The sequence below is a fragment of the Stigmatopora argus genome, chromosome 23 (assembly GCF_051989625.1).
Source record: "Stigmatopora argus isolate UIUO_Sarg chromosome 23, RoL_Sarg_1.0, whole genome shotgun sequence".
Classification (NCBI taxonomy): Eukaryota; Metazoa; Chordata; class Actinopteri; order Syngnathiformes; family Syngnathidae; genus Stigmatopora; species Stigmatopora argus.
This window is the reverse complement of record NC_135409.1, coordinates 9,366,449-9,377,865: the sequence shown is the minus strand read 5'-3', so window position 1 is coordinate 9,377,865 and position 11,417 is coordinate 9,366,449. Positions and strand designations below refer to the sequence as shown.

General features: G+C 57.8%; 1 protein-coding gene across 10 annotated transcripts in view; it reads right to left on the bottom strand.

Annotated features, from left to right (window-relative positions):
• Positions 1-331: 331 nt before the first annotated feature.
• The window catches only part of abcc9 (ATP-binding cassette, sub-family C (CFTR/MRP), member 9), a 19,283-nt gene continuing 8,197 nt past the window's right edge, over positions 332-11,417 (bottom strand). For 4 of the 10 annotated variants that reach the window (XR_013298416.1, XR_013298420.1, XR_013298415.1 and 1 more), the window contains 32 exons: positions 11,191-11,346; positions 10,631-10,765; positions 10,391-10,553; positions 10,250-10,290; positions 9,992-10,122; positions 9,801-9,909; positions 9,600-9,707; positions 8,432-8,504; positions 8,252-8,357; positions 8,078-8,116; positions 7,287-7,388; positions 7,110-7,194; positions 6,965-7,045; positions 6,392-6,529; positions 6,205-6,330; positions 5,900-6,130; positions 5,623-5,826; positions 5,296-5,447; positions 5,140-5,209; positions 4,905-5,062; positions 4,730-4,822; positions 4,399-4,501; positions 3,905-4,018; positions 3,723-3,843; positions 3,502-3,632; positions 3,210-3,288; positions 2,457-2,565; positions 1,784-1,887; positions 1,578-1,711; positions 1,377-1,439; positions 902-1,170; positions 613-758 (listed from right to left, as the gene is read on the bottom strand). Coding sequence is in view for 3 of the 10 variants with exons in the window: in XM_077594388.1 (XP_077450514.1) it covers positions 621-758; positions 1,377-1,439; positions 1,578-1,711; positions 1,784-1,887; positions 2,457-2,565; positions 3,210-3,288; positions 3,502-3,632; positions 3,723-3,843; positions 3,905-4,018; positions 4,399-4,501; positions 4,730-4,822; positions 4,905-5,062; positions 5,140-5,209; positions 5,296-5,447; positions 5,623-5,826; positions 5,900-6,130; positions 6,205-6,330; positions 6,392-6,529; positions 6,965-7,045; positions 7,110-7,194; positions 7,287-7,388; positions 8,078-8,116; positions 8,252-8,357; positions 8,432-8,504; positions 9,600-9,707; positions 9,801-9,909; positions 9,992-10,122; positions 10,250-10,290; positions 10,391-10,553; positions 10,631-10,765; positions 11,191-11,346 (3,597 nt within the window). In the remaining 7 variants the exon portion in view is untranslated. Of the gene's footprint in view, positions 759-901; positions 1,171-1,376; positions 1,440-1,577; positions 1,712-1,783; positions 1,888-2,456; positions 2,566-3,209; positions 3,289-3,501; positions 3,633-3,722; positions 3,844-3,904; positions 4,019-4,398; positions 4,502-4,729; positions 4,823-4,904; positions 5,063-5,139; positions 5,210-5,295; positions 5,448-5,622; positions 5,827-5,899; positions 6,131-6,204; positions 6,331-6,391; positions 6,530-6,964; positions 7,046-7,109; positions 7,195-7,286; positions 7,389-8,077; positions 8,117-8,251; positions 8,358-8,431; positions 8,505-9,599; positions 9,708-9,800; positions 9,910-9,991; positions 10,123-10,249; positions 10,291-10,390; positions 10,554-10,630; positions 10,766-11,190; positions 11,347-11,417 lie in introns of all 10 variants that reach the window. The other 6 variants (XR_013298418.1, XM_077594389.1, XR_013298419.1 and 3 more) reach the window with 6 other exon arrangements.

Below are 11,417 nucleotides of genomic sequence, written 5' to 3'. Positions count from 1 at the left end.
TGAAAACGCAGTATATTGTCTAGAATTTAGTTCAATTGAAACATTGTGTTCCGTTTCTTAACTCACTGGCCCATTTCCCCTTTTTTCCCTCTTCCGGTGGACATTTAGACCAGTTTATCACTAGTACGAATCCCATCCAGATGTAGGTTTGTAGCCACTGTATGCATCCTGCCGAAGGGCACCGGTGGGAGCGAGATTCGAACCTGCGGTTGCGTGGTGGTGGTAGGGATGGGGGGATTAGTGCCCACTCACATCCCACCCACCTGGTGGCAGCGCTAGTCAACCCAGTTACATCAGTTGGAAATATAGGCAAAAGTCATCGACGACAATGAAAGATTCCAAAAGGCCTTTAATGCACTTTTCTCTTTGCTCTCTTAATCGCCTGTCACGAGCGCACGTCGTAATCCAGGCAGATAAAAATAATTCATTTCCCAAAGTCAATTTTTCACACCTGCCGAGTCTGCGCCGGGATTAGAAAAGACACGCTTTTGACCAAGAGAGGCCATTTTGCACGCCTGGCGGTATTGTCGCCTAACCCTTAACTGACATTGGGCGGGGGGTGGGGGACAATGCTTTTTCCCGTCGCCACTTCCGCCGCAATCGCAACGGTGCGCGCCAGTCTACATGTCGGCCTTGACGAAGGAGGCGAAGATGCCGTCCTCCCGCTCCATCAGCGTCTCGGGCTTGTCGTACTCCAGGATAGTTCCGCGCTTCATGACGATGACCAGGTCGGCCGTGAGAATGGTGTGCACGCGGTGCTGAGGGGGCGACAGGACACACGCGGGATTAGGTGGTTGGGGGATTGGGGGAGGGGGGGAATTCGTCCGACGGCACACGAACAAACAAACGACTGCCGTTTTTTTTCCTTAGGTCGCGCTTTTTTGTGTGCTACGGTACCAACCGGGTTGTCTTCGGCGGAACCGGAACCGGACCTCCAGCCCGGACTCGACCGCCAACCGGAAGAACGATAAAGTCGGAAAGAAGACGAGACGGCGGCCGGGTCGAGGCGGGCTGAGCCGGTCCGATCCGGTTCTATTTGTGGGTCCGCACTAGCACGCCGAAGAGGCTGTCCTCCTGTGCTAGCAGGTTGGGACCCGAGTCACACTCCACCAAAATCCCAGAGGAAAAGACCAACACCTGCCCGGCCTCCAGGATGGAAGAGACGCGATGCTGAGGACGGTGGCCGGCCGGAAAAGACAAGGTGCCACGGGACGGGATGCGACAAAACAGAACCAGATAGGACAGGAAAGAGTCATGAGGGGAAAAAAAGTCGTTTTGCCCATGGAACTCTATGGTTTTTGAGTCAAGATGAGAAGAAAAGCAGAAGCCCAAGCGGAAGCCTAGCGCAGCGCAACACGGGGACAAAGAGGACTTACTGCGATGGTGACAACCGTCCGGTCCGCAAATGCCGTCATCACGACTTTCTGCAAGATGTTCTCCTACAAAAAAGGAGAAAAAAAAAAATGGAGAACGATATCACATTGGCGCTCCTTGTGAGTGCTTTGATTTTGTGCTTGACTTTTTGTCCTGTTCCACAAATGTCTTCAAAACCGGGCGGAGGGAAGAAAACCACTCACCGTGGCCATGTCAATGGAGGCGGTGGCCTCGTCCATGATGAGGATGCTGCTCTTCCGGACAAAGGCCCGAGCCAAACAGAAGAGCTGCCGCTGACCCACGCTGAAGTTCTCGCCGCCCTCCGTCACCGCCGCGTCTGCGCGCACCAATCAGAAAGCCTGCACGCCGGAGCGGGCGCGTGGCCCCGTACGGCCGCCGGCGTACCGACCGAGTCCCCCCGGCAGCGTCTTGACCATGTTCTTCAGCTGAGCGATCTCCAGGGCCTCCCACAGGCGCTCGTCGTTGCAAGTCCGCTCCGGATCCAGATTGAACCTGCGGGAGGTGCCGTCACCAGGGGGGGGACGAGGACCGCCCCCCGGGGGCCAAACACTCGACCGCTCGTTCGTGCACGGCGGGCGGGTGGCAAAGAAAAAATAAAACGCCGCCACAAAAACTTTTGTCAGAGGGAGGAAAAGTTAGACGGGGCCCTGGGAACTCAGCTGGATGCACTTTGGAGATGCGCAGACTTGCACGAGGCTCCATTCTTCAGCCCCGGTTGCCTTTAGCGGTCTTGGTGTCGGATCTAATATCATTTGGCCGTTAAAAGAAAGGCTCATCTTTCGGTCCAGCAAGTGGAGGATTTGCAGGTGAAGCGCTCATCTCCACAAATAAAAGGACTGAAAATACTTGCGCCAGCAAAGGACATCCCGCTACTTCAGCCCCATAGAGATTTATTGGAAGCATCCCCCTGACCCTAACCCCAAAAAGACGAACATTTATCATCAAGTGACCGGATTGGAACGTAAACAGGAAGCGGTCCCTTGAGCCGGGGGAGCGCGTGCGTGTGTGTGCGTGTGTGTGTGTGTGCGTGTGTGTGTGCGTGCGCGCGCTTGCGCATCTACCTTATGGAGCCGCTAAACAAGATGGGGTCCTGCAGGATGATGGACAGGCGAGACCTCAGCGTCTGGAGGGGAAGTTTGCAGATGTCGATACCGTCAATGACGATCTTTCCTAGGGGGGGAAAAAACAACATTGGCTCATTCGCCCCTCCTGTTTTTCTGTTCTTTGAGTCGAGTGAATTCAGTTGGACAAAATGGACTCAAGTCAAAGGACCGACGACACCAAAAGTTCCAATGACCAGAGGGGAAAGTGATCATTTGTGACTTTCCGCTCTGGATATTTGTGGCCCGGAGCACATGCTTATTTTGTTTAAATACCGAAGGCGGACATTGAGAAGTCACCCCAGTGGACATTTGTCAACTGCTGACATTAAGCGGTGTGATTTTTTGGGGGGCTAAAACAAGTCGACAGGCACATCTCGGACATGAAATAGAAATGGAAAGAAGAGGAAGAAGAAGAAGAAAAAAAGATTGTGTGCCGAGGAGTCATTCCACGCACGGTGTTATCACCAATGTTAAAATAACCCATGGGATGACAGTGACTCACATGCATAAAGAAAAAGTTTCCACGTCATCAAATACTCTCATATGGCTTCATTGTGTCAACAACCTCCATGCCGGCATAGCGCTTTTTCCCAAAAAAGGAAAGTTTAAAACGTTGCCAACGACTTGTTTTAAGCAGACATAAACAACAAATGAAGCAAAGAAGCATTTTTTTTCTCTCTCTTAAGGCAGCAGAGGAGGCCCGCCTCTCACCTTCAAATACGTCCACCATGTTGAAGAAGGCCAGAGACAGCGAGGACTTGCCGCTTCCCGTTCGGCCGCAGATTCCCACCTGGCGACGGCGAGGTTAGGCATGGCGACAACATGTCAATTGTGCGTGCAACTCCAGTTTCAAGGAGAACCTTTGGGCAAATTCCGTCAGCGACCATCGTACCGCAGCCACCACAAAGCTAAAAGCTCAAATTGGGGGGGCCGCCCACGGGACGCCACGCACGCGAGGCCCGAGTTGTGACGGAGGTCAGAAGAGGAGCGAGCGTCTCTTTACCTTCTGACCCGGACGGATGAAAGCATTGACGTGCTTGAGCACGGCCTTGAGCGTGGGGTCGTAGCGCACGCACAAGTCCTGGATCTTGATCTCTCCGTCCTTTGGCCACGTCTCCGGCACCTGAGAGGAATCTGAGGGAAAAAAAAAAAAAAAAAAAGCTCTCCGTCCGGATTCCCCCGATGGCAACAATTGGGATGAGCGGCGCGACTCCGACAAATTACCCATGGATCCCTCGTAGTTCTCCGACTCGGTACTCAGGAAGCTGTTGACTTTTTTCACCGCCGCCATCTGCACCTCCAAGTCGGCCAAATTCCTCACCACCCAGTTCAAGTAGTTGGTGACCTGCGCGATACGTCCACGTGTCTCTCGGAGATTTTTACCGCAAGTTGAGGCGCCGACTGACCGTGAGCGCGTAGGTGAGGGCCAGGCCGACCATTCCTCCGGACGGCTTACCGCAATCTAAACCCCAAATGGACGCCCCGGCGGCGGCCAGCACCACCACGGCGCCCAGATAGTCCTGGACGAGACAAAGAAAGAAAAAAAAGAAAGAAAGAAAGAAAAAGAGTAGAACGGCGCGTGGGGTTAGGTCTCGGGGTGACGCAGCTGGCCGTCCACGGGGCCGCTTTCAGACAAATCCAAATGGCCAGAAGGGGCGACTTTTGCGTCCGATAAACGTGGCCGTCTACGGCCTTCTGCCGTGAATTTCAAAGAATTTGTCCGACGGGGGCCGACGTCCAATCCGTCGGAAGCCGGAGGGCCGGCGGCGAACGAACGAAGGCTGCCAGCCGCCCACCCGCTTGCCACGGATAGGACATCTGGCGCAGCTGACGGCACGAGAGCCGCTAACCCCTAACCCTTGCTCCGGCATCTCGGAAGCGTTAAAAGGCGGCGTCTCACCGTGCGGACCTCCAGCCAGCGGTTGGCGGCTGAGAGGAACAAATAGGCCGTGTTGTTGGTGTCCGTCAGCTCCAGCATGCGCTGCTTGAAGCGGGCTTCGTGTCTGAAGCAAAAAGATCTTAGTGTTAGCCTTAGGTTCGCTGGCTGGCTCGTCCTAGTGACTGCGGTGGCTTGGGGTCAGGCGCCCCTTTCCAAACCAGACTCCTCCCGATGGATAACGCCAGTGGGAACTGGGCGTGCGCCGCGTTCCGACTCCGACGGGAAAAGACCACCTTCTCCGTCCGTGCTTGGCGAAGAAGAAATGAGAGTGGACCACGCCATGGCGCCGTACCTAAAGGCTCTGATGGTGGTGAGGCCTTCGGCCGTTTCGGAGAAGTGACACAGCAGAGGGAGTTGGGTGGAGTCGTCCAGGTCCTGAAGGTCCCTGCGACGAGAAGAGCCGGCCGGAGAAGAACCGGTCCACGCCCACCGCCGAGAGGAGCTCGGGTTGGCGGCTCGGAACTCACTTGGAGGCCACTCGGAAGTATTTCTGGATGAAGTAGAAGGCCACGGCCAGGGGCACCAGAGCCACGATGAAGTAGGGCGTGATGACGGAAATGACCCCGATGGCGGACAAGCAGAGCAAGGTGGATCGCGTCAGAGACTCCAAAGTGGGAGGAATATGCTGGAGGGGGAAAAGGAGCACGGATCTCCAGATGGACGCACGTCGGCGGAAGAACGGCGGAGGACCCGGCGCCGGACCTGGTCGATGATGTTAGTGTCCGCTGAGAACCTGTTGAGGATCTGGCCCAGTGGCGTGATATCAAAGAATCTGAGGAAGAAAGACGGCCAGCGTCGCATTTGCAGCCAGGGTGAAGCCGTCCGTGCCTTCCCACCGAAGGGGGAGGCGCCGATTACCTGAGAGGAGCGTGGATAATCTTGTTGAGCAGGTTGTGGTGGAGGTTGGTGGCCGCCGAGAGCCCCAAGAACTCTACGGTCAGCGATGTGATGAGGCACAGCGCGATGCCAGCCGCGCACAGGCCAACAAACACCATCAGATTGAAGAAGTCCTGCACGGGGCACAGGGTTTTTCCCCCCACACTTGCAAACGCTGGACAGCTTCAGACCAGAATGCAATACAACCCCCCCCCCCCCCCCCCACTGAATTCATAAGCCCAGAGCCGCGCCCACAATCGGTTCGGTTTGAACGAGCTGTCGGATGGGAACGCGCGTCGAAAGGAAGACCTTGTCGAGAGCGTAGCTGCTGATCGCCGGGTGGACCTGGCACGTTCCGTTGGGTCCCTTGACCATGGTCACGTTGCTGTGGTTGGAGGTCCAGATGGCCAGCCAGTAGTCGATGGCCACGATGACCGAGTGCTTGAGGAGCTTACAGGACATCATGAGGAAGACCATGAAGAAGCCACCAGAGGATAGGTAGCACCAGCAGACCTGAGAAGACGTCGGGACCACGATGAACGGAGGACCGCGCCGCCACGGTGCCGTAGGGCCGAGACCGTCTCACCTTCCACGGGACCTTGGATCTTCGGTTGGTAGTGGTGGACAGGTTGTCGTCGTCCTCCTCCTCCTCTTCCTCCTCTGAAAAGATCGGTACTTTGAGCCCAAGGCATCGCGGCAAAAGTACCGGCCGCCTACCTTCGTCTTCATCGTCCACCTGGTTTTTGGCTTCTCTGGGATAGAACGTTCGGCGGAGTGTCTTCCTCTCCAGCGTGGTTTGGCTGTCCTGCTCGATGTCCTGCGTGGAGAAAAGCCATCAGTCCAATAAACAACAACAACAAAAGCAAAGACAGACGAAGCCGCGCCAACAACCTTCTCCAACTCCTGATCTTGCCGGTTCATGAGCGTCTTCCAGTGGTCGTAGAGCTCCACATCGTGCGTCTGAATGTCTTTCAGAGTTCCTTCTCTCAGGACCGAGCCGTCCTTCATGGCGATGATCTGAAGCGTCCCAATGGATTTTTAACACGGATCCCCCAAACAAATACAACCGACTTCTCACCCAGTCGGCGTGGATGAGGTACTGCAACTTGTGCGTCACGAGAACCACCGTTCTCTTGTCGTCCTGCAGGAACTTGAGGATGCCGTCCTGCATCAGGTGGTCGCTCAGGTGGATGTCCAGGGCCGAGAAGGGGTCGTCCTAAAGGGACGCCCGCCACCACAGCCCGAGATAAGCTAAAACGGCCCAACGTGGCGTCAGGTAGAGAGATACGCTAACGTGGCCAAATGTTGCGTCCGCTAGAGAGACGTACGCTAAAACGGCCAAATGTCACGACAGCCCTTGCCGATTGCGCGTATTCTCGCAATCGGAAGGAGCACGTGGCTTCGGGTTAGCCTTTCCCAAACGACGGCCCCCATCGCATCGCTCCCATCGGACCGTCGTCAGCGCCCTTTTGACCCCCGCCAAAACAAAGTGTCCTCGTGCGGACTGAAATTGGAGCGAGCCGAGAGGACGTCACCCGTGGCGACGGGATAAACACGGCGCCCGGTGGGAAAAGGGCGTGGCTTCCTGCCAGACGCCTGGAATTCATCTAAGGCGATGACGCGAATGAACAAACAGTTCGTTTGTGCTGACCAGGAAGACCACGTTGGTGTTCTGGTAGAGCGCTCGAGCCACGCAGATCCTCTGACGCTGCCCGCCGCTCAGGTTGATGCCCTGTCCGGGGGGGAGGCTCCACGTCAGATCCGGGCCACCTGGCCATCGGCCGGGGGCCACCTACTCGCTCGCCGATCTCCGTCTGGTCCCCGAAGGGAAGCAGATCGATATCCAGTTGGAGAGAGCAGGCGTCGATCACCGCCTTGTACCTGCCACGCCGGAGCCGGAAAACGTTAGCAAACGGTAGCGCATTTACCGCGGCGCCTTGATTTTTGGGTGGCCTCTGACCGGCGAAGCGCACCTCTGCTTGTTGAAGGGGCTCCCGAAGGTGATGTTGTCTTCCACGGTGGCGTTGAGCAGCCAAGATTTTTGGGTCGCGTAGGCCACGGAGTAGCGGTTCTTGCTGCGGGCGGGCGGGCGAGCGTCGGCCGTAAGGAAAAACAGAGCAAAGGGTCAGAAGCGGGGCGACGACAAAGCTTTGCCCGAAAGGGGCCTCTTCGGCGACGGCACCACGGACGGGAGGACGGGGCCGCTTCCGTGTGCCGTCGCCAACGCCCACGTCCGGGTACGCGTTCGGGTGGCAAAAGCCTCGATGCTGCGCACAAACCCTCCAGCCAATTTGTCAAGTGTCAATTCACTACTTCAACGGCCCTGTATTTCAGGGCCACGGATGGCGACGGATCATTTGGACCAGGACGGGCACCGGCGGGCCGGGTAAGGCAGGGCCGGGTCTTAGCCCTAATGACAGGTCAATCACCAGTGTGAAAGTAAGCGGGTCACAAGAAGCTTTTTTTTTCTGGGTGCTCTCTCTCCCCTTTCCTCCCACATCCTAAAAACATGCATGCTAAACTAGCTGGTCGTGAGGATAAGCGCTCCGGAAATCGAGAGAATGAATGAATGGAAGGAAGCCCCCGATCTCGAGGGATTGCGTTTCCACGGCCACAGCTCCAAAACTTGCCACCCCCAAAAGGAGTCGATGGTCGGCTTGGCGGGGCGGTCAGAGCGAGAGCGATGGCTTTAAGAGTGACGTGGATGGCATGACATGGCATGGCATGGCATGATGGCGGGCGTGCTCTGGAGGGAGGAATGTACCTGCACGTCCCCCGGTAGACCGTCTCGCTATCGGGCGGCCTGATGCGGCGACAAGGTCAGAAGCTGTGGTTAATGTGCATCCCCGTGCAAAAAGCTCCAAAACAGACGGACGAGGAAGGAGGGCTGTTTTTTTTTTTGGCCCCAGCCCTTTGGCGGGCTGGCCAGATGCCTTACTTGCTCCAGTGGATTCGGCCGCTGATGGTCTGCATCTCGCCCAGCATGGCGAGCAGCAGCGACGACTTCCCGCAGCCCACCTGGCCTACGATCATGGTCAGTTGTCCTGAGGGCACAAACGGACACGTTAGCGGCCCGCTGGCCCCCACTTCCGGGGCGCGCCGGGGGTCCACCGCTTACCCGTGGGGATGCGGATGTTGATATCCGTCAGCAAGGACAGGTGGCTTCCCCAGGTGAAGCTTCCGTCGCTCACCTGAACACCGGAAATCCATTGCTCTCGAGGGGGATTTGGTGGGCTTGTTTTTTGGGGGGCGGGGGGCTAGCTAGCGCCACCCACCAAGCACCCGCCGCCGCAAATCCTGACCCAAGGCAGAGTCAGTTGCCACCTGCGCGAGAATCCGGCACGTCTCTCGCTCCCTGGCGCCCGCATTCCTCTCCTGGCTTTGGTTTATTTTTTGCCCCGTGAAGTTTATTTTATCGGCGCACCCCCCCGCGACGGCTTCCCCCGACGTCCCGCGAGCGCATCTTGTCCGGAACGTCTCGGGTTCGTGAGTCGGTGGGTCGTGCGGAACGTGTGCAAACGCGCACTTGTGACCCTGGTCACGTGACTCCGTGGGTCAGTATTGGGGCGCCGGGCTCGCTTGATTAAAAACTCCCAACGACGTGACTCCAACTTCCCGGCAGAGAAAGCGGTGACCGCAAGATTGGGGGGCTAATTATTCTGCGTAGCTCACGCGTACGTGACTGGACTCCCGCCTCCGCTGTTGCCGTCCAAAAGGAGTCGGGGAGGGAGGGGTGAGACGGCGAGGGGGAGAAAAGATAAACAACAACGGGAGCGTCGCACGAGAGGAACAAAGCTCCCCCGGTGTCAAAGGCGATGGAGAACAGGAAGTGAGAGCGGGGCCGCGGCGGAATAGCCCACGAGCTCGGAAGCCCTAACCCGCCGAGGTCGAGCGAGGCGGGAGGTGGACCGTGTAGTTCCGACTCATCCCCGACCCGCGGGGCTCCGACGAGGGCGGCGGTCGCCCCGCGGGGACGCGGCAGGAAGCGTGGCCTTAAGCGAGGCCCCTTTCGGGGCAAGACGTTCCCGTGTGAATCCCCGGCTTCGTGAGAACGCTGGACGTGACGGCAGACAGCTGCCCGCGAGCCACCGCGCCAGAGCGTGCGGCCGGCGGGGAGGTCGGGGCAGCGCGGACGGTGCGCCGCGTCCAATCCGTTTGAACCACAAGCACCAAACCCGTTTGAACCGCGAGCACCGAACCTGTTTGAACCCTCGCAGAAGGAAGAGCGGACGCGGCGCCATGGACGAGTGCGGCGTCCACGTTGCACGCTACGGCGAACAACTAACCTTGACGGCCACGTCTTCCGTCTCGCTGGGTCTCATCTGGCGCCTGGACGGCTGCTCGTAGGCGTCCATTTGATAGCGTCGGGGCTGCTTCCTGTTGACGGCTTTGGTCTTTTTTGGGCCAGTCGGCGGAGAAAAAGACGGCAGTTGAGAAAAGGAAAGGACGGGCGGGGCAGCCGTCCACGTCCACGTCCACGGACCCACCGCTCCGGGACGCGTTTGGGCCAGATCCGGGGGTAGCGGCCCGTCACCGTTCCTCCAGCCGTCGTCTCCGATCTGGTCGCTCTGGAGGAACTCGCCCAGCTTCTGGACACTAGAACACGCGCGCCCACGCCCGCCACATCATCCATATTCGGCGGCGGTCGTTTTTGGTCCCAGCGGGGAGGCGGACTCACCTGACGAGCGCCTTGACGGCGAATCTGACCACGGTGGAGAGCAGGAATAGGGGCGTGACAAGGATGTTGAAGAGCGCCAGCGTGGCGAAGGCCTCGGCGGGGCACAACTTGGCGCCATGCATGGAGAAGGTCTACGAGGAGACGGGGGAGGCCTTAGGACGCGGGTCCCCCGAGGTCACGGACGGTAATAAATGTCCCGAGCCAGCGAGCGGCGTGATACGAGCCCATTTGCTGCCCGTCACTCGGACGCCGTCTTACCACCAGGACGGCAGCGATGGGAATGGCGGCGTTCATGAAGACTGCGCGAGGACAGAAGGTGATCAACGGGAGGATCGAGGCGCCGACGACGACAGCGGCCTCGTATGGCGTGCGTGCGTGCGTGCGTGCGTGTCTTCTCACTGGACATGGAAGTGTAGAAGGCGAAGGTCTTGAGGCTGTCCAGTTCTTTGGCTCGCGAGTCCTCCACACTGTGGCAGAAGATGTTCTCCCACGCGTAAAGCTTCAGCAGCTTGATGCCCTTCAGGATCTCCGAGGTCTTCTTTAAGCGATCGGTGGAGTGCTCCTGCAAGTCGCCCATCGGAGGGTCACTGTCCAGTTCTAAAAGCCAGGCACACCTTTTGTCTCGGTGGCGTCGCTCACCAGGGTGCTCTTCTGCATGTCGGCCAACTTGGTGGCAATGAGGTACTGGACCGGAGCCAGGAGAACGATGACAGAAGCTCCCACTACCGCGCTCCAGCCCAGCAGGTCGTAGAGGAGAACCACTCCCACCACAATCTGGGGCCAAAAAAGGTTAGGTTTTTGTCAGGCTTTTTCATTTTCATAGGGTTAGTAGAGCTGGGGTGAGCAAAGCGCTCCGTCGAGGGCTGCTGCGGGTGGGCGCAGCTTTGGTCCCAGCACAGGCACGGAGTTGACCCAATGGGGGTTGTGCTTGAAACAAGAAGCACCTGACTGCAATCCAGCCATTGCACTCTTAGGACACCACATTTGTGGAACGGAACGGTCCAACCAAAGCCTCGCCCTTTGTGGAATTGTTTGCCCACCCCTGGGTTAGGGGGAAATCATATGAAATCAAAACCCTAACAGGCTTCCAATAATACAACACCATCATCAGCGTGACTTGGGCAGACTTTCCGCGTCTGCGACAGCGTGGCTTAGGTTTTTGTGCCAAGATAGATTGAGCTAGCTAGCTAGCTAGCTACCTGCACGGGCATGGCCCAAAGGTTGGGACAAAGGAAGAGGAACCACATGAGCTGGTTGGTTTCAATGGCGACTAGGTTGTTGATCTGGCCCAGCGTCATCTCGCCCATGGACATGGTGGACGTGGACAGACGCAGGATTTTGTTGTAAATCATGGCCTGGCCCAAGGGAGGAAACACAACGGCTGCATTCACCTGACGTTTTATCTGGAGCCGAGACGCCCCGGCGG